Source organism: Amblyomma maculatum, chromosome 6 (assembly GCF_055883805.1).
Source record: "Amblyomma maculatum isolate TAMU_Amacu chromosome 6, ASM5588380v1, whole genome shotgun sequence".
Classification (NCBI taxonomy): Eukaryota; Metazoa; Arthropoda; class Arachnida; order Ixodida; family Ixodidae; genus Amblyomma; species Amblyomma maculatum.
Genome location: NC_139349.1, coordinates 45,853,868 through 45,880,790, shown reverse-complemented (window position 1 = coordinate 45,880,790; position 26,923 = coordinate 45,853,868). Strand labels below are relative to the sequence as shown.

The following is a 26,923-nucleotide window of genomic DNA, read 5'->3' as shown; positions in this document are numbered from 1 at the left end:
ATATATATATATATATGTATATATATATATATATATATATATATATATATATATAACTAGCGGGACCCCCTAAGAAAAAAAATATTCACTAAATGTCGGTTGCGCTGCTCAGCAAAAAATTGAGAAAAATACTCCTAGAAGAAACGATGGTTTATTCATGCCTAAATTTTGCACATAGGTGGCATCTACAGGTGACTTTTGTTCGATACTTAGTTTGGGTTGGACCCTCTTCTAAGACATTTAAGCAAAAGGCTACATTGTAGTGGAGATAATGAACCAAAAAAATTTGCCCAACGAGTACAGTGCTCAGTGAAGCAAAACTTCTATGTGAGTACAGCTATTCAGGAATTTAAACTAAAAACAATCACATATAAACCGATATCACAGTGCTGAACGGCAGTGGTGCTTGGTGTCAGAACCGGTAGGGTGCACCCGTTCAGGTGAAGGATTTCGCATCAGCCAGCCACTGCCACCACAGAGGGAGCAGCATGACCGATTACACCACTAGCGCCACGCCCACCACTCGCTCCCTGAGGTCTCGCATACCATTGCTGAGCCCTCTTCTTTACACTTCTCTTCTCGCACTGTCTTCATTATCGGCATACTTTCATCATCGGCTGTGCTCCATGCCTGCAGTCTTCCATCCTCTGTTGTGCTCAAAACACTGCCACTGTATGGGCGCTTAAGCACCCATACAATGCCAGCTCCCATCAGCGTCAGAACGACAAAAGCGGAAGACTGACAACAGCAGACATATGCAAGACAAAATGCTCCCAAACCATTAAAGAGAAATGACACTGCCAGAACAGTTATTCCGAAACAATTGCATTTTTGGTTATGCAATCTGCATCATTCAGACTATCAATTCCTTTTAAATGATTCAGGCAAGCACCCGGCTCTAACCTGGCATAAAACCAAAATTACCATTAAAGGACTATAGACACCAAATTTTGGTGCAGCTCCCATCAGCATCAGAATGACAAAAACGGAAGACTGACAACAGCAGACATATGCAAGATGCAAAATGCTCCCAAACCATTAAAGAGAAATGACACTGCCAGAACAGTTATTGCGAAACAAATACATTTTTGGTTATGCAATCTGCATTATTCAGACTATCAATTCCTTTTAAATGATTCAGGCAAGCATCCGGCATAAAACCAAAATTACCATTAAAGGACTATAAACAACAAATTTTGGTGGCGTTTTTTTTTCTTAATGATGTGCAAGCCATTCCTGTAAATCAATCCGCACGCAGTTTTCACCTACGACCGCTAAGTAATTTATAATTGAATTTTCTTTTCTCATCAGTTTTGGTTTCAGTAGCCGAGAAGTGACTGTGACATCACAATCAAGTCATGACGCGCGACATGAAAAACAGCTATATAATCACTGATCCTACACTTGTAGTGATTCCTGTTCTTCAGGCAGGCTGGCTTTATTATTGTAGTGAATTCAAATGACACAGCAATGATTATATCGCTGTATTTTCATCCCTCACGCAACCTAGGCTTGACCATGACGTCACAGCCATCGCTCGGCTCTTGAAACCAAAACAGGCAAGAAAAGAAATTTGATTATAAATTATTCAGCAGTTGTAGGTGAATACGACGTGGTGATCTGTGTAATGTCTTACGCATCATTACAAAGGAGAAAAGACGACACCAAAAATTAGATGTCTATACACTTAAATGGTACCCAGTAAAAAATTTGAGCCTGTAGCAATTTACTCAACACAATTTTTCTTTGATTTTCGCTGAACAAAGCAGCACACTGTTCTTTCTTTTTTTAATCACTCAAATTACTACCGCTATAACTCAACATGTCAGTGCCTATGCTAGACCTGCCTGTCTTCTCATGCAAGCTCCAAACAACTCAGAATAAAATTAGCCATTTGAAAAGCCTAGCATTAAACAAAGTCACTTTAATTCGGTATCTAGCATTTCCAAGTCTCCATGACCCAAAACATAACTGACCTCAAAGCCAACATCAGACTGTTTAAACCAAAGCTAAAACCACATGCGGGAACAAAGTTGAATGAATGACTTCCCGCACATGGGCAAGGTTTGCATGCCCACTTTGCATTACATTACCCAAAGCGCCACATTTGGCATTAAAGTATGTGAGAACTGTCATCATAACAATGCAAACACAACACAAAGACGAAGCGGTTTCCAAGTTTTCCTTCTCGGCTGCCTTTCTTGGGGATGAAATTGAAACTCCCCTGCTGTTGCACTAGCCTCTACGTCGGTAGTTTTGCACTTTGCCACCACAGTGCCAAGCATGCTATACTCAGTCACCTTAATTTCGGACTCATAGCCGGCGCACACGATGTTCTCGCACGGGAACTCCACTGTAACCGCTCCAAGCTGCCCAGGCGGCTGTCCGTCAACATGGACGCTGCATTGCTCAACTATGTAGCGCTCGGTTCTTTGTGTTGGATTAACCAGTGCAATGCTGACTGCTTGCTTGACACCAGCACAGACCTTGCCAAGGTTTTTCAAGAAAGGCTGTACAGATCTCGCTGGCATCAGCAGGCCTGCACACAAGAAAATGCAGAACAGGTAACTTCAACACCATCATAAATTACATGTAGCCCTTTCGAACTTTCGCCACGCAGAAAAAGTAAAATCAAATGTATAATCTCCCTGCCTTATGCTGTAGCTCATTCAAGGGCTCAAACTTGACATAACGAAGGGGGTATAAAGAACTACTGGTTATATCAAATACAACATAACAAAAGGCATTCAAAGCCTTGACTGGCACAGCGCAAAAAGCAGGATGAAAGGTGGATAGACTAAACGAGCACAGGCGCTGCCTAGGCTATCTAAGCACAACCACTATGAGCGAGAGCTGTTAGTGCCCGTGCTAGTAGAATCTAGCCATCTTTCATGTTGTCTCCTGTGCTTCCTTAACCAAAATGTGTCACACCAACTGTCAAATCTGCCATTAATAATAAATTCAAAGCCGATGTGAGTAGATATCATCTAGTACTAGTAACTGCTAATGTTCCTGGTTCACAAATGCAAAATTCGAAGCCTGGTCACAGAATAACCACATAACTGGAAAGCACACTCCAGCAAGACTCTAAAAAAATCTCTTACAAGCTTTGCCACAAATGAATTTTCCCCAGAACATTGAATGTACAGCTAACGATTCACAATAACAAAGCTCTGTAGTAAGTACCTAACGGAGCTGGCCCAGAGTAACCTTCCGGGTTCGCTGAGTGACCAGTGGGTGAAGGTCCAATGCTGGACGCAGTCTGAAACTTGCTCGCAGAGGATCCGGAGCTGCCATTAAAAACACCGTGCGATTTTTCCCTCCCAGCAACAGCATTCCTCTCGGGAGTAGCGAGACCCTCGTCGCTTCTGGACAAATTAAGCCGTTCTACAGGCTGCCGGTCCTTGCTTCGCCTCTTGGAGGGCCTCAGGTCAGGGCTGCTCAGTGATGACAATTTTGAAATCGAGCTCCCCGCTCGCATTTCCACACTGTCCGCCTGTCGGCGCTCCATGTGTGGATGCACAGCACGAGGAGGCCAGTGGCGTGGCGAGGCTGGTGATCTTTGATGGCGCTCCGGCGCTGACTTCATCGAAGCGGTCTCGTCTGGCACGCGAGACGACTTGTGGCGGCCAGGAAGGTGAGACTTGTATTTTCTCGGAGATGGCACAGTGTGCGAGGAAGCAATGCGTGACCCTGAGGAAGATGGTGACCCGCTTGTGGGACCTTTACCACGAAAATGGGCGCGCAGCGCAGAGGTAGTCGGTGTCAGCTGCTGCGAAGCTCTGGTGCGTGGAGCCACGGCCAGGGGGCGCTTGAAGCAATCGTCTTCTTGCTTTTTCGTTTTGCTGTCACTGGATTGTTGCTTCACGGGAACTGCACGGCAGAAGCAAAGAAAAAACAATTTCCACATAATTTTTAGCAAGTTCTATGACTACAGCATGAATGTGGGTTCCATGCAAAGATTATTTTGTCCTTTCAGAAGCTCGACCTTCTCGTCGTAGCTTCCGCTGACCATACAAGTAGAGACTCACAATGGCCAGGCGTTGCAATATTCTCGCAGTTTAGAGAAGCCCAAATGTTGTGAAGAATAAGCGGGTGGAATATGTAAAACTGCTACAGAGGATATTGAGCATTACCAGCACATTGAGACATTGATGCACAATTCAGCACGAATAGCGCAACCTAGACATGACACTAAAATCGTAGATTAGAAAACAGCATCGTCTTTGAACTTTCATTCCAAATAAATACCGACCTATCGTCATGAAGTTCGCATCTTTCAAGGTTAAAGACAGCATTTGGGCTCAGAGATCAAAGCTGAAAAATACTGACGTATATATTCAGGAGGATTTTTGTAGAGTAACCAGGCTCTCGTGCAAGAAGCTAACTAACTACACACAATATCACAAATATAATTTGCGTTATAACAGGTTGTACGTAAATTAAAATTGTTACATATAGACCGTTTTACGACCCTTGGAGAAACCGGTTTGACTGGGCTGTTAAGGGGGGTGTCGTCAACTCTTACCTTTGCTACGGAAGCAGCCCTGCGCCCGAATATGGCAGCACCCTTCACCCTTCTGTAAAATCGTCTATATATTGTGCAGAGAAACTGATGCAGTGTGCGAAGTGGACGCTACAAATGCTCCTGCCTCCTACAGTGTTCAACCACCCTCGCCTGAGTCGACTTCACCATCTGGTCCGGCATAGCAAAATGTGCTCATTCAAGTGTTGCCTAGTTCAGATTACACATTTACATGTTTCTTTTTACTAACATTAGGAGCATTTTAAACAAACGTGATTTGTTGTCATCTTTAGCTGACATGTACCTAGCTGATGTGATTGTCCAGACCAAACGTAGTTGTAAAAGAACATGTTATGTCTCACCTACCTTGTTCAGATCATAAAACTCACCCGTGTTACACAACCATCTGCCAAGATACTTCGATCTTGTGCTAACCACCTCTCCCGAAACCATTTTTTCAGTTAGTGTCGTTCCAGGATTTTGTGACCGTAAAGTGGTCTATCTAACTATGCCATCACGCTTTCCATGATGTTTAGAGCGTGATAAATTACTAAGTAACTATAACAAGGCTGATTTTCAAGCCATTAATGTAGACCTAGAGCGCTTTGCCAGTACTTATTCCAGCAGTTCGAGGGGCATTTCATTCACAAAAATTGGCGCATCCTTAAAGCGAAAGTGAGCGAACTCACCAACAACTTTGTCCCCGTTCGTCATGTTTTCTGTTCTAAATGAGCATCCTGGTCTAAACCTGCTAAACAAGAAAAAGTGCATCTATCGGCGCCTAAAGCATACTAGCACTGTTGATAAATGGCATTCCTATCTTACTGTTCTCACAGTACAAGCATGCCCTGCAGTGCACTAAGCACACTTCTTATCACAACACACTGCTCCAGTTGCTAGTTTCCAACCCTTCAAAATTCTGGTATGTCACTAATATGCGAAAAAGAAAATATATCAGACTTCTATTCCCAACATAATGTCCCGGTTCCACCCGAAAGTGTTGTGGCGTTTTAAATAATGCATTTTTTTCATCGTTTACCGAGGCTGTGCTGTCTACTTAACCCAATGTTAAGGTTTCAGCTCCAGTGGAGCCAAATACTATAAGTTGTGAAGGGATTGCAACGCTAATTCATAAATGAAATCTTTCTTCAACTACAGGCATCGATGACAGGAATTATAAGTTCCTCAAGAGTACATGTTTATGTTCATCCCTGGTGTTGTCCGAAATTTTTACACAGTCTCTGCTTAGCGCATCAATACCTGACGACTGGAGGATAGGCAAGGTGGTTCCTGTGCACAAGTCTGGCGACGTTCATAATCCAAATAACTACACACCTATTTATTTAACATCAATTCCATGTAAGTTCCTTGAAGAAATTTATTTACATCTTGTTGACTACCTGAAATTAATTCTTTTTTTACACATTGTCGTGACGCTGGGGCTATGGCGACCCGGCCTTCACTTGGTAGCGTGCAGAGACTCCGGGTTGAAGAAGGACTGAATCTTCGAAGTTGGTAAAATATGTACAAGCAGGTTTAATGGCACTTTGAGAAACTTATTTACAGGATTATTTACACGAAAAAGAAGGGTACATCAGCAAAATGGCAAGCGTTAAGAGTTCATAGCGAGAAGCGACTGGATGAGCCGTTTACCCAGGGCCCAGAGCGACATTTCGTGCTCTGCAGCGTCCTTAAAAACCCCCTATGTCCAGCCCCTCTCTGAAGATGCTGACCAACCAAATCCAGGGCACGCCCCTCAGGTATCGGCATCCAATCGAACACATCACTGCACTGATGGTCTGAAGCACTGACTGGTCCGGCATTCATTCGTTGGGCGTGATCACTTGTTGGCGGGAAAAGCTTGGGAACGGCGAGGAGGTACATTTCTATTCTTCAGCAAAGAAACCACAGGCTGGTTCTGACAAGGGGTTTTACTTCTCAGAAACCCGAGTGCACGTGGCGCCGCATAGGGCTCCCAACATGGTCCCTTTTCGACAATTGCAAATCTTTCCTGCATTCCCGGGAAATCACTTAATGGCCGTATGAGTCATGCTCCTTTCTTGTCCTGCACGTCAGCGGACATGTCACTCTGTCGTCTCCTTTGGATAGGAGGCATTCATCACTGGAGGATAGCACTTCTCGACTGGTAGGGTGAACAAAAGAAAGAAAGCACTTCCTGCTATTTCCCGCAGGGGGACGTTTCTTTGTGTTTTTCCAGACGTTCTCTTGACAGGGTCAATTTGGCATTTGCAGGTTGTCCACAAAGCAAAACATGCTTACAAAACAGGATTCCTGGAAACAGGCTCACTTAGAGCCATTGGACCATCACCACATATTCACAAAACTTATCCATGCCCACAGGCGAACAATAGAGCGCGCAATTGCGGATGCTTGGTCGTAACAGCCTCCTCCCCCGCCAGAAGAGTCTCGGAGGGCAGCAGTCCCAGCTGCTGCATGAAGAGACGACTTAATGGCCTGCACGTGAACGCTTGAAGCTCGCTGTTGCTTGTCGCGTTGTCTTGATTGTTGTAGGCCAAATTGCTCGAGCTGTCTGAAACTCAACCACATGTCGAAGCAAGCACTCGGCTCCCGTCTGAAGAGACCAGGTCAAAAGAAAACTGCCATTGTTGTTCGAGAAAAGCCCACTCTCAAGACGTTCAGGACCCACGTATTCCTAGAAAACCAAACGTGCTGCTTTACATAGTCACACATATACAAGCGCACGAAAAAAAAAAAAACCTGATTATCAATTTGGATACATGGTGAGGAACATCTCGGACCGCTTAGAAAGAGCGGCTAAGCGCGTCCGCATTCCCATTTAACTTCCCCTTTTTGTATCTTATTTCAAAATTGTACTGCTGTAAAATCAAGCTCCACCTAAGAAGGCGACTGTTCTTCGATGTCGCAGTTTGCAGCCAAGCCAGGGGACAATGGTCCGTCTCTACGGTGAATTTGGCCCCTCCAAGATAGCACTGCAATTTTTGAATGGCCCATACAATGCAAGCGCACTCTTTCTCTGACGCGCAATAAGCCCTCTCTCTAGAACTCAGTTTTCTGCTCAAGTAGAGCACGGGGTGCTCATTACCGTCGTCATCTCTCTGGCAGAGAACAGCACCTAGCCCTCGATCACTGGCATCACACTGGACCGTGAATTCTCGGTCATAGTCTGGAGCTCGCAATACCGGACGGCTAATCAGCACAGCCTTCAGGTTTACGAAGGAGGCTTCCTTTTGTTCGTCCCAGACTACATTTGTCGGTTCTGTCTTGCGGAGAGCGTCGGTCAGAGGGCTAGCCAAAGATGAATAGTTAGGGATGTAGTGATTGTAGTATCCCGTCAGACCCAGGAATGCTCGAATTTCCGTCTTCGTGCTCGGCCGCGGGTAGTCTGCTACCGCAGAAATCTTAATCTCGCTGGGTTTCCTGAAACCTTGACCTACATTGTGACCCAAGTAGTCCACGGTCGCCCTTGCCAGGCAACATTTCTCGGCCTTTACGGTTAGTCCAGCTTGACGCAAAAGGCTCAGTACAGCTCTTAGATGTACCATATGGTCCGCCCATGAGTCGGAAAAAACCGCAATGTCATCTAAATAAGGCACTGCGAATGTTTCACACCCCTTTAAAACCCTATCCATGAGTCGGGAAAAACAAAATGGAGCATTTTTGAGCCCGAAACTCATCATTGTTGGCTGGTAGCTGCCCGTCGGAGTGACGAAAGCCGCGTATCTGCTGGCGCGTTCAGTGAGCGGTACTTGCCAGTATCCTCGAGTAAGGTCCAGCGTAGTCACATATGCCGCTCTACTGACCTGTTCTACTCTCTCCTCAATATTCGGAATAGGATACACTTGATCCCTGGTGAGAGAATTTAGCTTTCGGTAGTCTACCACAGGCCTAGGGTCTTTACCTGGAGCTTCTACTAAGATCATAGGCGAAGCATAATCGCTTTCCGAGGGTTTTATTACTCCCAATTCCAGCATGCGAGTTACTTCCCTATCCAGAATTTCTCTTTGCCTTGGAGAAAATCGGTAGCACCTTGATCGCACTGGCACGTCTGAAGTCAGCTCAATATCGTGCTCAGTCAAATCAGTTCTGCCTGGCCTGTCCACGAAGCAGGCCTCAAACTCTGTTATTATCTCGCCCAGATCGGACAGCTGGGATTTCTTTAGTTCTCCTCTCTGCTCCGTCTTTTTGAGAAGCTCCTGAGCGTTGCTTCTTTTTCCGCTGAGGCAAATCAAGTTGTCCCCCATCTCCTCGGGAAGGTTTAACGTTAGATTTACCACGGCTTCCCTCTGCACATAAGGCTTCATAAGATTGCAATGATAAATGCGCACTTCTTTACGCCTACCGGGAATTTTCACTGCGTAGTTAGTGTTAGAAAGCTTTGCAACGACTTCAGCCGGTCCTTCCCACTGTACTTCGAGCTTATTCTGCCTTGAACTTCTCAGCAACATCACCTGGTCCCCGATACAAAACGTCCTTTGACGGGCTGTCTTATCATAGTACACCTTGGAACGAGCCTGGGCTGACTTCATGCTGGCCTCAACGAGTTCCTTAGTGTTATGTAAGCGATTCAAGAGGTTCAGAATGAATTCTACTACTGTTGGGTCTTCTCCGCGCCCCTCCCAGGCTTCGCGCACCATTCGCAAAGGTGAGCGCAGTGACCTTCCGTACACCAACTCGGCTGGGCTAAATCCAGTGGATTCGTGCGGCACTGACCGCAAAGCGAAAAGCGCTGCAGGCAGGCAGGTATCCCATTCGCGCTTGTTTTCATAGCACAGTCCCCTCAGGACTCGTTTGAGAACAGAGTGCCATCTTTCTACGCTGTTGCTCTGCGGATGATGGATCGAGCTATGCACTACCTTAATGCCGCATCGCTCGAGAAATGAGGTGGTGAGGACACTCGTGAAAACGCTACCCTGATCACTTTGGACCTCGGAAGGGAATCCAACTCGTGCAAACACTGACAGCAGCGAATCCACTACACTCTCGGACGTCACCTCGCGCAGCGGAACAGCCTCTGGAAATTTCGTGGCTGGGCATAACATAGTGAGGATATAACGGTACCCTGACTCTGTCACAGGAAGTGGCCCAACTACATCTATTACTAACCGGTGAAACGGCTCGGTAATGATTGGTACTAACACCATCGGAGCTTTCCACTTATCTTGCGCCTTTCCAACCCGCTGGCACGTGTCGCATGACCGTACAAAATTTTCCGTGTCCTTAAAACATCCAGGCCAATAGTATTCTTGCAACAGCCTCTGCTTTGTTTTCTTTATTCCAAGGTGACATGACCACGAGCTGCCATGGGAAAGTCGCAGTAAGTCTCCGCGGTACTTTTGGGGAACGACTAATTGGTCCCGCTCTACTCCGCGCTTATCCTTGAATAAGCGATACAGCACTCCCTTTCTCATCTCAAAAGAAATGTTCTTTGCTGTCTTAGTGGCGCGGTGGCGCTCTCTTATCTCCTGTATCTTGGGATCATTGGCTTGCTCCATAGCTAAGTCCTCTCGAGTTCCACTTAAAAGTCTCGTGAGATTACTAGACACTGGCGGCAAGAGGTTACTCTCAAGAACGTCCTCATTCCGCGTCTCATCAAGCTCACTTTCAAGTTGACATATCTGAGATGCCTCGCTCTCAAAATTTTCTGACCTGCTATCTTCCGCATTTACCACTGTTTTAACTGCCGTTTCCTCCGCTGTGGATTTTTCTGGAATGAGCAGTGTAGCTAGTTCTCGCGCCTTTGAACGTGTTAAGGCTTGCACAACTCTGTCTCCGAAAAGGATGCCCCTCTTTCGCAGTAGCATGTCCGATTTGTTGGAGAACAAATACGGATAGCACTTAGGAAGCTTTCCTGAAACGGCAGCCTCGGTTGTTAATTCGCCGAAAGGGCCCTCGATGACCACGTTCGCGATCGGCAAGCACACACTCTGTTCCTCAACTACCTGTCGGATCCATGCACACTGTCCTGTATAGTCGGAAGGCGATACATACGCCGGATGGACAACATCCATCGTTGCGGCCGAATCGCGCAGTACCTTGCAAGGCTTCCCGTTGACTACTAGGTCATGCAGGTAGGGTTCTAAAAGCTGCATATTTTCATCGCAGTCACTGACATACGAGAAAGCAATCTTTTCTTTCCGGCAGTTGACGGCAATGTGACCCTGCTCATTACACCTAAAGCATGTGAGCGGCTTCCTAGCCTCAAGCTTATTCTTTGTGTTCTGCGCGTTGGTCACTTCCCCACCTTTCTCACTACCGTCCTTTCTAGGGCGTTTGCCTGAAGAAGCCTTCCTTTCTTCGTTTGCAAATCTAGCAAAGTGCCTTTTCTGACGGTTATTCACACTCGACTTGTAATTGCGGGGCCTAACCACTACTGGGTTGCTGAATTGTCGGCGCGAAGCATAGTCCTCAATGAGTTCGGCAGCTTCAGTTGCCGACTTAATGTCGCCTCGGTCCTGTAACCAATTTCTTTCTTTTTCTGGGAGGCAGTTATAAAACTGCTCCAAAAGAATTCGCTCGACTACAGCATCCCTCTCACTGTAGGAATCAGTGCTCTTTAGCCACTCGCCCAAATTAACTCTTAAATTGTACAGGAATTCAGGGTAACTCTCGTCCCTGGACTTAGTAGCGTTCCGAAAACGTTGTCTGAACGCCTCGGCGCTAAGCCTATACTTTCTCAGAAGGCAAGCTTTGACCTTCTCGTAGTTGTCCGCGTCCTCCTTGCTTAGCCGCGCGACAACCTCCGCTGCCTCGCAGGGCAGAACCGTCAATAATCTCTGAGACCACGTGTCTCGCTGGAAGGACAGTTTTTCGCAAGTTCGCTCAAAGTTAGCCAGATACAGACCGATATCCCCTGATATCACATATGGCTGCATGTACTTTGACATCTTGAAATCTGCCTCCTTGTTGAGACGAGGTACCGCTAGCTGGGGACAATCGCCCGACCTCTTGCTCAACTCTAGTTCTAATTTCCGGAGCTCAATTTCTTGGTCCAGCTTTTTTGCTTCTCTTTCAAGCTTCTCACGTTCGTGCTCCCTTTCCTCTTTTTCCCTCTCAAGTTCACGCTCCCTTTCCTCTTTTTCCCTCTGACGTTCGCGCTCCCTTTCCTCTTTTTCCCTCTGACGTTCGCGCTCCCTTTCCTCTTTTTCCCTCTGACGTTCGTGCTCCCTTTCCTCTTTTTTTTGGGCGATGAGGTTCCATGCTTCACTGAGCTCCTCATCATCGGCTCCCAAATCTGTGATTGCCTTTATAATCAAGGGTTTTCGTGCCAAACCACTTGTATTAATTCCCAATTCCTCACACAATAGCAACAGTTCCGGTTTCTGCAGCTTTTGTAGGTCCATGATCGCTCCGAGTGTCGGCTACTTCCAAAACAACAGTGCAAACTACCAAACCTAAAGGCGTTTCAACACTTTTTACCAGTTCTAAAATCTAACCCTGTTCTAGAACCTGGTCCACATCAGAAGAAAAGCCAAGCACTCACCCACACATGCGATCGATGTTCCGAGCTGCCCTCTTGTAGGCCGATTGTTGCTCCTGCTTGTTGCTTGAGATGCCACCTCCGATCACCAGATGTTGTGGCTTGCAGATTCTGATCCACCTCGAATCACCAGATGTTGTGGCTTGTAGATTCAGATCCCAACGCTGGTCACCAGTGTTGGGGCTTGTAGATTCAGATCCTACCGCTGATCACCAGTTGTCGTGACGCTGGGGCTATGGCGACCCGGCCTTCACTTGGTAGCGTGCAGAGACTCCGGGTTGAAGAAGGACTGAATCTTCGAAGTTGGTAAAATATGTACAAGCAGGTTTAATGGCACTTTGAGAAACTTATTTACAGGATTATTTACACGAAAAAGAAGGGTACATCAGCAAAATGGCAAGCGTTAAGAGTTCATAGCGAGAAGCGACTGGATGAGCCGTTTACCCAGGGCCCAGAGCGACATTTCGTGCTCTGCAGCGTCCTTAAAAACCCCCTATGTCCAGCCCCTCTCTGAAGATGCTGACCAACCAAATCCAGGGCACGCCCCTCAGGTATCGGCATCCAATCGAACACATCACTGCACTGATGGTCTGAAGCACTGACTGGTCCGGCATTCATTCGTTGGGCGTGATCACTTGTTGGCGGGAAAAGCTTGGGAACGGCGAGGAGGTACATTTCTATTCTTCAGCAAAGAAACCACAGGCTGGTTCTGACAAGGGGTTTTACTTCTCAGAAACCCGAGTGCACGTGGCGCCGCATAGGGCTCCCAACATGGTCCCTTTTCGACAATTGCAAATCTTTCCTGCATTCCCGGGAAATCACTTAATGGCCGTATGAGTCATGCTCCTTTCTTGTCCTGCACGTCAGCGGACATGTCACTCTGTCGTCTCCTTTGGATAGGAGGCATTCATCACTGGAGGATAGCACTTCTCGACTGGTAGGGTGAACAAAAGAAAGAAAGCACTTCCTGCTATTTCCCGCAGGGGGACGTTTCTTTGTGTTTTTCCAGACGTTCTCTTGACAGGGTCAATTTGGCATTTGCAGGTTGTCCACAAAGCAAAACATGCTTACAAAACAGGATTCCTGGAAACAGGCTCACTTAGAGCCATTGGACCATCACCACATATTCACAAAACTTATCCATGCCCACAGGCGAACAATAGAGCGCGCAATTGCGGATGCTTGGTCGTAACAACATTCACAACGTTTTCGTAAGCATCATTCCTGATAAGCTCAATTACATTCACTAATGATTTCATTTCTGTACTGTCCCTTACTGCATGTATACTTATAGACTTTGCAAAAGCATTTAATACTGTGTCTCCATCCACTGTTACTTGATAAGTACACTAAATATTGACAGTGCTATACCAAAATGGATTGAGTGTTTCCTGAGCAATCGGTGCCAGTATGTAGCTGCTAACGAATATGACTCTTCCGTTTCCCCTCCGGTGTTCCTCAAGGATCAGTACTAGGACCTCTTTTCTGCCTAATCTACATTAATGACCTTCCATCCTTAGTTACTTCCAAAATAGAACTTTTCGTTGATGATCGTGTTTTATACAGAGAAATGACTAACCTTAATGATGCATGTTCTCTTCAAAATGATGGAAAAAAAAAAAAAAACGAACTAAACGTTAATGTAAAACGATGAGAATCACAAGCATGACTAACCAAACAACATTGTGCTCATACATTCTTAATGGCACCTTACTCACCTAAGTTAGTAAGTATAAGTATCTGCGTTCAAAAAGTAGCCAATATGCCCTGAAAAGCACACATTAAATATATCAATAAAGATGCTAACCGCATGCTAGGTTTCATGCGTCAACTTTTCCACGGATCTTTTCTCCTTAAAACTACTGCTGTATAAAACTCTAATGCGCTCAAGGATTGAGTATGCAACCTCAGTTTGGGATCCATACCCTAATTCTCTTATTGCTTTACTTGAATCCATACAAAATTGCTTTGCAAGATTTATAATGTTCAATTACTCGCGTCACGCATGTTTTACAAATCAAAAGAACACTTAATCTTCCAGATCTTTTCTTACGGCATCGAATTTTTGCCTGTGTGTGCAGCTTTCATAAAAAATATATTTACACTAACAACAGCCTAAAGCAATCCTTGTTCACTCCTCCGATATATTTACCGTCCCTCGGAGATCACCACCTTTTAAAGGTTCATGTTCCACGGTGCCGGACTGACCAATTCATAGACTCCTTCGTCCTCAAAACTGCCTCGGAATGGAACCTCCTGCCGTCACCATTACAGATCGTGTCAAATCCAATGATGCTGTTTTTGCAAACATACTGTAACCACTCGTTTTCTTTTTGTGTTTTTTTTTTCTATATACTTTTTCTCCTCCTCTCCTCTCTGTAACGCCTGACTGGCTCTAAGAGTAATAAAATGAAATGAATGTAGTCCCTTCAGGAAGAATAAATCCCTGAAGGGTAGCCTTTTCACTCTTCAGCTTCTTCACTACCTCTTGCAAATAGCTTCCCACTTTTTGCTGTAGCAATGCTGGGGCTTCAGTTTTAATATCTTGGCAATAGGTCCCGTACAACTTTCCAATTTTCTTGAGATCTGAGGTTTCTAGTCATTGGCACCTACGGCGCATCATCCCCCGATGTTTCAAGTATGCTTTTCTCTTAACGTACCTAACACACTTGTCATTGACAGATAAGCTCGATGGTAAAGTAGGTACCTGTTTGTTGTCACAGCAAACGCATTAGAACAATTCAAGTTAGTTTTGCAGACAAAAAAATTTGCAAACGGCTCGGGGTGGGTTGCACTGTCTGCTTCAATTGCTGCTCTCGTTTATGTCTCTCCACAGGAGATTCAAAAGGCTACAAAGGAGGTGCTACGCCACATGCACTACACATTTGTTTACAACTAATTTCCTCTAATTGCTTGTGGCTCATATAAAATTTATTTGCGAACAAACATTTATTATGATGTATGGTTTTATACAGCATTTTGAAACTTCTTTTGTACTAATTGGCCCATGGAAAGCTATTTACTAAAGGTTTTAGAATGCTCGCGAGCAATAGGTACCCCATCAATTTACCTTTGCAAAGCAAGAACATTTAAACCACCTTCATTAACATTGAATTGATGGGTGATCGAATATGATTCTTCTCTCTTTCCTCTCAACTCGGCCCGAATTGCGTCAGAGGGGAGGTTTGTACACGGGATTGCATCCCCCGAATCAATTGCAAATTTAAACATTAAATTTCGCACCAATACTCACAAAGAACACCACTATAGATTCTTTGCATTAGAAGATTACTGCAAATAGCATTTCAAAGCCGAGTGCAAGATGTGTTACACCTCTGCCACTGGCGCGTTGCTATGGTTCCAGTGCTCGGTTAAATTTCGTAGTATAACATTCGGGCAGCAGTTCGGAATAGTTTTGGAGCAGGATTGAGCAGGGAAAGCAGTTTCGGAGCAGAATGGAGCTGATGGAGCAGCATTTCCACCCCTGATGATTAAACCTCCATAATTTTTTTTTTTCATGAGGGGGAACCCAGTGGCTAATTTACAGCACTGCCTCGGAGGCATAAGGGCGAACAATGTGAGACCTATATATCATTGCATTTATCTATACGAGCAGTTAGGGTGTGAGAATCTCAGCACGAACAGCAAGAATGTGGAGACTGTCATCTATCGCGATAGCTTCTTTAAAGGTCATAGGTGTAAGGGGGAGAATCATCTATAAACAACCAAGGCAGCGATCCTGGCTCGGGATTGCCGTTAACGAATCGGACATGTCAATAAATCTCTTCCACACTTAGGGCGACACGAATGCGGACAGGAGAAATAAAAAAAGCTGTTCACACATGATGTCAAGAAATGTTAATCTACACTTTTATATAGTCAAAGTGTCAATACTAGATGCCTTCGTGCCTCATTCAAGATTCCCAAATTTTTCTAAATCGGGCAGTTCACATCACATTTTCGCAAGTTTTCCCTGCTTTTTAGAGCGTAAGCTCTACAGCCTCCCGGTCGCAACTCTCCGTGTACGTTCAAAATGACTGGCGCCCTCTCGTGACAGCAAAACAAAGCTCACCCAACCACTGACTGGCCGCTGTCTGCTCCTTGCCCCCCTCCCTAGAACGCTTTCCCCACACATGCCTATGTCAAATGTCGCTGCAGTAAAGTGAGCTAGTTCCAAGGGAACTGTACCGTGAAATCGGCCCTAGGTTGGCTTTCCCACACAGCACTGCCAGCGCACAAAGGTCAAGGGTCAAATACCAACGATTGTGGCTTCTGCATGTCATAGCTACATGGCATGAAATGTGATAACATCAAATGCAGTACGTCAGAAGTGTAAGGTGCGCTTGGCCGCCTGGTTTCCGACACTCCACTCCTCTCTATCCTACGTGTCACTATTGCCGAGTGTGAGACAAGCACATTATAAAAGTGCGAGCCTTGGCATGAGCGCTTCACGTGCTGCCACCAGTTACTTATGTGGTGCGGCAAAGCCTGCTGCTTGCCATATGTGCAGGCGACATTTGGTCCCAAGCAGTTAGATATATTATCCTCCTTATGGCAAGTATGTACGATATGTAAGTTTATTAAAATGTTTAGGATGAGTTCACCATACCATTAATTCGCAGTATCCAGGTTTATTAAGGATCAAGCAGGGTTTTAAGAAAGGGTACTCTACTATCGATCCTATACATACCATCAACCAGATGATAGAAAAATGCTCGGAATATATATAACCAGCTCTTATGCATAGCATTCAACGATTAAAAAAAAAGCATCTGACTCAGTAGAAATGTCAGCAGTGACGCAGGCATTGAGAACTCGGGGTGTAGATGAGCTGTATGTGAAAATACTGGAAGATATCTACAGTGGCTGCACAAGAATCATAATTCTGCATAAAGAAAGTAACAAAATTCCCATAAACAAAGGGGTTAGGCAAGCAGACACAATCTCCCCAGTAATATTCACAGCTTGCTTAGGAGAAGTATTCAGAGACTTGGACTGGGAAAAGAACCATTTTTTTCCCCTTATGGTAGTTTCATTTTCTCAGTAAGAGCCCATGTCTGAAAACACTGACGGTGTGGACACAGTATACAGTTAATGTAGCAACTCTGTGCATCTTTATGAATGCAATGGCTGCCGTGCCGCTTGAGTTGCACGCAGAATGTGTCCAGAAACACCAAGTAAGATGCACAGCCTCAGGAAGGAACAGCTGTTTTCAATAGGTGACGAAGCAATGGAAGTGGTAGGCAAATATGTCTACTTAGGACAGGTAGTAACCACTGATCCAGACCATGAAAAAGAAATAACTAGAATAAGATTGGGATGGAGTGCATTTGGCAAGTACTCATAGATTATGACTACCAGCTCACCAGTATCGCTCAAGAGGAAAGTATACAACAGTTGCATCTTACCTGTACTCACCTATAGGGCTGAAACGTGGAGGCTATCTAAAAGCGTTCTACTTAAGTTGAGGACAACGCAGAGGGCTATGGAACACAAAATGGTAGGTGTAACGTTAAGAGATAGGAAGCGTGCAGAGTGGGTCAGAGAAATAACTTGAGTTAATACATTCTAGTGGAAATCAAGAAAAAAAAATGGGTATGGGCAAGAGATATAGTGCGAAGAGAGGATAATTGATGGTCGCTTAGGGTAACAAACTGGATTCGAAGGGAAGGAAAGGGGTCAAGTGGATGCAGCTAGCACAGGACCAGGATAATTTGGAGAAGTATATGGGAGAGGCCTTCACCCTACAGTGTGGATGTCTGGCTGATGTTTGTTATATCAAGGTCCACTTTATGAACGTTTTATGCTAATAACGAAGTCAAATTTAAGTTATCAGTGAAAGCGTGTGTTCAACTAATGTCAGAAATCTGGGCTGCGGCTAAAGAAGAATTAAAAATTTATCATTTTGATTAGTTTCACGAGGAATGCCATACTGTTCCAGCCTGGACGCAATAACATGCAGGAATGGAGGCTAGAAGGGTGGATTCAGACGAGGCCAGGAGTTGAGAATGAAATCATAAGACATTTGCAACGTGCATGCAGTTACAGAGAAGCTTATGATCGTTAGACTATTTGTGGTGTACTAGAACAAGGAAATCAATTACACAATGACATCACGAAAGCTCTGTAAAAGGTGAAATGAAAAGTACTGCAAAATGCGATAATTTTATTTATTTTAGTATGGCAGGAACAGTTTCAGCCCTGCCATGAAACAAAAAGTAAGCACTATGGCTGGGGATCTAGCAAGAACTAAAATAAAATGTAGCAGAATCTGCCCTGTCCAGCTCCTCCCATGTACACCAGACTGCTTGCAAAATAGGAGTGGGTTACCTTTAACACGCCGACGAGCAGCACTGATCAGTTTTTCAATCAGCTTCCTCGAGTCATTGAGGGACACATCTTCTAAAGCACCGTCTATTTCAGAGACGGACGGTTTGTGCACTACGATACTCTCTCGAAGCTCATCTAAAAGAAAGAGCAACAATGCTTTTTACTACTACAACTATTACTGCTGCTATTACCAGAGGCGTAACAAGCACATGCTGAACAAAAAGCAAGGCACCAACAGGAAAAAAAATATCACAACATGCAAATGACAAATGAGGTAGCACTACAGTCAAACCTTGATTTAGCTATTACTGATATTGCTAATTATTGGGTATATCCCACTGTTCGTAAATATTTCTGACAAGCACATTAAATTTAATTTTCGTTTTACATATGCAAAGTATACTTTGCCCAGAACGGACATAGCTAACTCATGAAGGTGCGGTGCCGGCCAGTTGGTTCTTTCGAATAAACTTCAATTATAAGTCAGTGCCTGTGTTGTTCATTCCCTTTTTTTGTCTTGCTCCCTATTAAGCAATATTTAGCTATCTAACTAAGCAAATGCCCTCAGCACCAAGTGGCAGGCAGCAGGCTTCGCGGCACTATCCAGGTAGTTCACGTCAAGATTCGCACTTCTATCTCGTTAAGAAGGCCTTTGAAAATAACAGCCTGGAAAATAGGGAAGTGGGGAGCATGGAGTGTGATATGGCCTGGAGGCAAATTGGTTTTGTGCAGGCAACACCGCAAAAAATGATTGATCATCTCCGGTCTAATGTGTAAGAAATATGAACACATTTAATTTCCATGAAAAAAAAAATAAATTTAATATAAATCAGCAGATACATTGTAGTGCAAAATGTAATGCTTTCGCATTCTCACACGCAGGCGGTCCTGAGTGTGTCTAGCGACTTTTATTTGTGCGTGGCGCCTTTGGAACCACCACGAGCACCTTCAAAATAGAGCTGAAAATTAGGTAGACACTTAAGCTCGGACTTATGGGTATGACAGAATAGCAACTTGCTGCCCTCTCTAATTAGATGCACGCTCATTAGCACACAGTCGTAAGATACTAATAAAAGACCATGAACATACATATAAACTGGCCCTTGTTACCAAGGCGTACAAGAGTGTCTTGCATGGTTTCGTCGCTGGTGTGTCTGGCCCGCATACCAAAGGTCAAAAAGGTTCGAATCCTGACTAAAAAGGTTAAATCATTTGAGACATGTGGAGAACTTTAATTCGCATTACACGTCGTGTTTCGATCACTTTTGTTCCATGCACGATGGCATGTTTCACATGTGCGTTGGGAGATATTTGAGATTTGTGACCTCCTGCACGAGGTCACGTCGCTGTGACATGTCCTCGCTAGAAGTCAGAGGGGCAACACCGGGCTATCCACTGAATGGAAGCATTAAAATATCGCTCAGAAATGTGTAAAAAGGTCTGCCCATTTCCTTAGCAGGCATCGTCCGAGTTGCCATCCATTCCCTGACCGTGTTATATTCCTGTTGAATGCATTTTTGATGTTTGCTTTATTTGTTTACTGGGTCTAATGTCCCAAGGAGACTCCTGTTATCAGGGACGTCGTATAGTAGAGGGTTCTGAAAAATTTCGACCACCCAAAATTAAACGCTTCTATATTATGATTTTTGGCTATATACATATAGAACAATTTTACAACGTTTCACATGTTCGCTATAACATGTTTTACTCTGTTCTGCAGCCAAATCTCGTTCATCCAAAACGGGCCCCAAAAGGTCATGACGAAAAGATACTTGGCGTAGAACTTACCAGCCATTTCGCACTCAATTTTCTGATTTTCAATGGGAAGACACACACAAGAGAAGAAGACACAGGACACGCGCTAATAGATACCGAGACAGCGCATGTCCTGTGTCTTCTTCTCTTGTGTGTGTCTTCCCGTGCGCTTTATCTTCAGTCAAATTTTCCTGTGTGCAGCAGACATTTCAGTGAGCAAGGTTTTGACCACGGAGTTGGTGCTAAACAGTTCGGTGAACAGCGGAACAGCGTGTGCATTTTAATTTGTGCTAATCACTTGTGAAGCTGATGGCAGGATAGAAAAGATGAGGGCTTTTTCACGGAGCAGTACCCTTTCCCACAGCAAGGAAAGATTGTTCAAAAACAAGAACGTTTCAAATACTGCACAGAGGCGTCGACACAGAAATTTCATTGAAGTGAACTAGAAGATTCTGCCACCACGGACAGCGGTATGAATGAAGAGTGGTCTCAGGCAGCTTCTGCAGTGCTGTAGTAATTTGAAATGACAGAGTAAGTGAATGAACGAGAGATAGAACATTAGAAGCTGTAATGTACTGAGGTCTGCGTCAAAAAGCTACTCTGCGCGAGGAAAACAAATGTCCGCTTGAACCGAGAGTGCAAATGACGGCAGTCAGTGGGCAACAGCAATGCTGCAGCCGGTGCATGTCATTGCCGCAGTAGTTAAACCTCGCCAACTTCAACAACTCGACGATTCGGTGAAGTGCCTTCTTGCCGAATGAGTGGGCCTAATAGTACCTCCGATTACACGTGTACGGGCCAATACCGAGGTGTATAATGAAAGAACTAAAGTCCAACTTTCAAGGCCAAATATGGTCAGAGACTACTGTCCAATATGAAAGTTACGCTCTTTGATTGCAATTTGCATGGTCCACAGAATTTTGTCCCCAATAGTGCATCCCTATTTTGAAAAACTTTTTCTTTTTTCTGGTCAAGACATGATATGGTTCTGCCAGTCTGTTCAGCGAGGAATTCTTAATGTAACTGGCATTAGCGACTTCATGGAAACAATGCTGGATACTTGAGAGAAGAGGTTTTAAAAACTCACAATGCAAAAGGTAGACCATGTGCCACAAAGGATTAAAACCTGAAAGCACGAAACTCCCGATGACAATGAGGCCCAATCTTACCAGTTTGAAGCTCATCGCACGGAGACTTCATGTCAAGGCAGAGCTCTTGGTTAACCAGATCCTGGATTGTGTTTGTGACCGGTGCAGGCCTAGTCATACTGTCGTCTTTTGCAAGGTCCGGAAAAAGCGGCGACCGTTCCTGTGCCACACACGGAAGAAATCTATAACAATGTCTACGCGATAAACAGCTCGCAAACAGCAGCTATGCGGGCTGGGCATTCATAGGTCATTTTTATGTTAATGCACTTGAATACAAACTGCAGCTTCAGCTAGCCCCTTTATAAGCACCAGCACCTAGCTGCAGATGGCACAATCATATAGCCAAACTTATGAAGGGAAACGCGGCATGCAGTAAATTCTTTAAAGTATTTACATAACATTTGTGAGCATATTAGGCAACTTTAAGGATACTCTCATGAAATTTCCCTACTACATCCCTACAGCACTGTTTACTAACATTTTTCCCCTGGCTCTTGTGAGGGGCCTGGCAAGTGGCAGAAGGCTAGTTTGTAACATTCACTAGATTCGTACAAGCATGTTAAAGCTCAAAATGGGTTCAGATGTTGTGAATCTTTTTCTTTTTCCCGGAAAACATAAATTTTCAGCTTTGAATAATTGCGATGTTCCGTCTGCCAACACGTCTAAACTGAGAAAAATTCAATAACTCTAAAATTACCAAATTTCGAAAACAAGAACTGTGATGACCTGCAGCATATGATCCTAGGAGTGGTACAAAACAAAAAACAAAATTCATATATTATAATATATATATATATATATATATATATATATATATATATATGTATGTATATATATACATATACATATATATATAAGTAGTTGTGGAATTGTAGAAAAATTGTTCCACAAGGTCGGCTTCTAGTTGGAAAACTGTACTGGAAGAAAAACAGTTCAGGGTGTTTCTATTATGTGCCAAGCCACTGGTAATGAAGCAACTTTTTTAACATAATTCAGCAGTTAAACCTTGAGACAGCACCCAAAATGAAGCACACAAGTAGATAAAACGATTTGCAAAGATTTTTTAAATATTCAATAAAGGCAGCAACAACCAAGGTTTGCGCCTTCCTGAACTGATGGCACTTAGCACCACCCATTTTGAGAGTGGCAAGTTTGGAGCTATTTGGCACAATTTGCCGAATTTTTATCAGGCTGGCACAGTTTGGCTCAAGGGTGCGGTTTCATTGCAAACAGCGTCAATGCTGGCACAAACATTCAACATCGTTTCCGTGATAAAAGCTTTCTTCTCCAAGTCGGTTTTGAACATGCTCAATTTTCAAGCCCCACAATGTCGACTTTGGGGCTGGGCCAAGTCCATCAGCCAGGCCATCTCTCATCTTCAATGCACCCTATACTTCGTTTCGTACATCAAGGGCAACACTGCCAAAGCTAGAACTCTTGTTTGCACTCCCTGCATCCGCGACAAAAAATATTGCCTGTTCTTGACGAGAGGAAATAATAGTTACTTTGTCTGTAAGCTTAATACATCTTACATTTGCCTTCAACTCCATAAAAAGTATCTTTTTTAGGGAGAGATCGGATTCGGGGAATTTTTATGTTTTGTTTGTCGTTTTCGTTCGTGTCGCGTTTTCGCTGCCCCGCAACCCTGTCAGCGGTGCCCTCTGCGCTGCGCAACGCAGCCACTTTTTCGCAGGCTGCCTTTTTGGAGCGGATTTTTTCTGTAAGATCCACACTGCGAAGATGTCCAGCCACGCAAAGCAAGTTATTGCAAACGTGCATGCCCAGAATAAAGCCTGTTTCCGCAGAAACCACTCGGCCACGGCGTAGTAATACGCCTCCTTTTTTTTTCTTGCGGACTACTTGCGTAGCTTTCACTGCGTTGCACATGATGCATGAAACGGAGTATAGGAGAGCAACACGACCATGGTGTGTAAGGATCCACTGCGGACATATCGAAATTGACAAACGATATGCAATGCCCGTGCAAGGCAGTGGCAGTGAAGAAAGGCATAGCGTGATCACCTGCGGTGATAGCTACGAGGTTCCATGCTCACTTCCCTGTTTAGATCCATTGCGGACAGATCGAAGCTGACAAAGATGACATGCAATGCACGTGCGCATGTGCAAGGCAGCGGCAGTGAAACGCATAGCTACGAAGTTCCATTCATTCCGCTCTCGATTTTTTCTTTCCCTGAGCTCGGCAGAAGCTTTACACATGATTCGTGGTTAGGTTTGACTCTCCTAAGGAGTGCATTTGCACTAAAGTGTTGTCTCCAGCATCCAAAGATACACCGGGCTATTATCCCCTATAACAGGCTCCCCAAAACATTTCTTTTACAAGGCATCTGTGCTACCCTTTCATACCTACCTCCTAGATATGCAATAATGCTTAGGCCCCGAATAGCCAGGTAAAAAGCAAAGCTTGCCGAGTTCATTTGCGCCACGCAGATACACACAATAAGCATTAGGGGCACTCACAAGCACACGTTCCATTGGAGCTGAACGGCTTCCGAGGTACTCGCTTACGCTCATCTTGTTGTCGCCGGAACCTTCCGGCCACCATGAGGGCCGAGAAAGATCTCCGAAATCTGTGGCCCCCAGGCTGTCGTCAGGAAATTTGTTGTCTGAGAACGAGGCGTTTTGAGGTATCTGCACGGAAGACAGTCGGTCTGCCACAGGAAACGACTCTCTCCTTCCTACACAACCACCGCCATCTCACTGTTTCTTGGCTAGCCACACGGACCTCCTATCTCTTGCTTGAAAACTTGTAATTGTTGCCCACAAGAAAAGAGACCACTACCACAGAGTACGGTCAAATAAATGATGGGTCATGCGACCCTTTACTCGAATGAACCCCCATTCTATACACAAAAAGCCGATGCACACGTGATGTGTGGCTAAGTGGAATAAGGCACAAGAAACATAAGGTTGTGGGCATTTATTATTATTATTTTTTTTTTTTTTTACAGGACAGTTACTAGAGCCCCAGAGCCGCTCAAAGGAAAGAGTGCGACAAGCGGCTTTGTTCAGACCGTATCAGAAGAAACAATAACATAAGGGTTGCCAAGCTCGAAAATAAGTTCATAACTATCATTGTTTAGCAACATTACCCGATAAAAATCATGACTGTTCAAGCCCTGAAAGGCACTCGGGTGCACAGACCTTTGCAAAGTACGAGAATGAAACATCCTTATTTAGCCAGCACCAGCAGGAAACAACCAACTTACTTTCAGAAACTGCTCCCTTTCAAATTGTTGCTCATCTTGAGCAATCCTTTCGGCCCCATCTGAAGAACAAAGAGCGCACAAAGTTTACCTGTAAGGTCAAGTGACAGTACCACTCATACAGTGACAAAAGCCTCACCTTGATTATAATTCGACCTCACTTTGTCACGAGCCAAAACAACTGGTTAGCTCCATATATAGAGCAACTGCCCCAGACCAGTGGTGATCTAGAATTCTGACAAAATCTACCAAGTTCCCAAGAAGGCCGTATAGATTTTCCTCTGTATGGCTGCACTCGGGTCGATGCTAATGAGCAATTATAATCCCTTATCATAATCTTATGATATAATCCCTTTCCTGAAATCTACTCAAACTTGAGGGGCTCGCTAATGCAGTGTACTAATGGTACACTTCTTTTGAGCTCTGCAGCCTGCTATGGCCACTAAATAATTAATAACCAATTCTTATCTACCTGTTTCGGTCTTGGTCTAAAAAGTCAAGCTAAGGCTATGATGTCAAGGAATAGATCATGTAATGGATGAAAAATATTGTGATACAATTATTCCTTCATTGTTCTGACTCACAACAACACTAAAAACAGACTGCCTTAAGAACAGGAATCATCGTTCAAGAAGCACCTATGCTATTGTGGTTCTTTCCTGTCTCACGTGACATACACTCAGAAAATTTGGGCACCATTTTTCAACTTGACAAAAGCGAAGGAAGAAATAAGGTTTTTCATGGAATCATTCTGAAATTTGGGTTCTTTCAGGTTAAATTTACAAGCTGTAAAAAAATTTTTTTTTTAATCGCAGGGTAACAATTACAGCTATGTGCCAGGCTGGTAAGCAGGAAAAATTGGAGTTTTCAAGTGAAATACTCCTGAAATCGACATTCTTTATGCCAGTGCACGTTACTGTCCCCAGGTGCGAAACTACTCCGTAGCCCTCCACTAAGGCACCTCTTTACACATTCACTCCCAGCTTCAGCATGGTTCAGGTGTCCACACAAGTGCAACAGATACTGTGTCTTACACTTCCCTTGAACCAATTATTATTTTGAAAACTAATAATTATGGGCAATAAACAGCTGGATACACCAGCCTAGGATAGCACACGTCTGCCCCGTGCCAATAGTCCATGACTTAAATAGCTGCATTAATGAAGCTTGTTCCAAAAGTACTGGTTAAACTGATTGCGAAGCGAGTGCACATCGATCCTGGAAATCAAAGAGGTCAGTAGTAACTAAACGACTGGCTAAGTAGCCGCTTCTCTAATGGATCCGGCACGTCTCTCAATTTATAGTGCTGAGGGCAAAGTTCTTCCCGAAATCGAGCAAAAATTTGGTTTTACCCAAAAACGAGCAATCCTACATGTCACAGTCATTCCACGGATGTTCAAACCGAAAAAAAAACACATATGAAAAAAAAAACAAAAAACATTTTCAATTATAAATTAAAATTCTATATCTGCCATAGGTGCATGCCCCCTGGTGATCCATGTATGACCATGTATGTCTCGGATACCATTGACGACACATCAAAAGTGCTTGAATGCAAGTCCTTATCTGTCTTTCCCTCCAAACTCTTGAATATCTGTCATTCATGCATCAACCAGCCCGATCCACACTCCCTCTGGGTATTATTAACAAGAAGAAAAAGGCAACCAAAAATTTGGTCTTGATACAGTGAAATCTCGTTTCTATGAACACCGCATTACCAAATTTTTCAAATTAACAAATTTTTTAAGAATGCGCAGCAGATTTTCCGTTTCCAATGTAAAATTATTGTAGATTGCAAATTTCAAAATAGCGTATATTTAAGAATCACCGATCATCAGCTTCTTGTTGCAAAATTTAAGCTTCGATTGAGGAAAATGCAGAAAACTAGAAGGCCCTTCAGGTATGATCTGGATCGAATTCGATCAGAATATGCTGTGGAAGCGAGGAATCGATTTCAAGAATTAGATCTAGAAGACAGAGAGCCTGAAGAGATGTGGACTGATGTTCGCGATATAATACAAGAAGTTGCTACTAAGGTAATTCCAAAGCAAAAGAAATGCAAGAAAGCAAACTGGTTATCTGAAGAGGCTTTGCAAATAGCTGAGAAAAGGAGGATGGCAAAAGTTGTAGGGGAAAGAGAAAGATACAAGGTTCTCAATGCGGATTTTCAGAAAATAGCAAGAAGAGATAAGAATGCCTTCCTGAACATACAGTGCCAAGCAGTTGAGGACAACAGCCAATTGAGGAACACAAGAGCTCTGTATAAGACAATCAAAGATATCAAAGGAAGCTTCTGTGCTAAGATGGGCGTGAAAAAGGACAAACGAGGCAGGGACCTCACTGAAACCTCAGAGATAAAGAAGAGGTGGCAGGAATGCACAGAAGAACTGTACAAGAAGGACCCGTATGTGCAAACCCAACATAAAACGGTTTTAACTACTGATCTCGAGCCGGGCATCCA

The 26,923-nt window shown here is 44.2% G+C and overlaps 1 protein-coding gene across 3 annotated transcripts in view; it reads right to left on the bottom strand.

The window, feature by feature from the left end:
• Positions 1 to 26,923, bottom strand: part of LOC146185639 (uncharacterized) — a 69,540-nt gene that overhangs the window by 29,231 nt on the left and 13,386 nt on the right. For 2 of the 3 annotated variants that reach the window (XM_084606545.1, XM_084606546.1), the window contains 6 exons: positions 24,466 to 24,524; positions 23,717 to 23,887; positions 21,260 to 21,398; positions 18,336 to 18,470; positions 3,187 to 3,873; positions 2,301 to 2,539 (listed from right to left, as the gene is read on the bottom strand). In XM_084606545.1, the coding sequence (XP_084462671.1) occupies positions 2,301 to 2,539; positions 3,187 to 3,873; positions 18,336 to 18,470; positions 21,260 to 21,398; positions 23,717 to 23,887; positions 24,466 to 24,524 (1,430 nt within the window). The remainder of the gene's footprint in view (positions 1 to 2,300; positions 2,540 to 3,186; positions 3,874 to 18,335; positions 18,471 to 21,259; positions 21,399 to 23,716; positions 23,888 to 24,465; positions 24,525 to 26,923) is intronic. The other variant, XM_084606547.1, reaches the window with a different exon arrangement.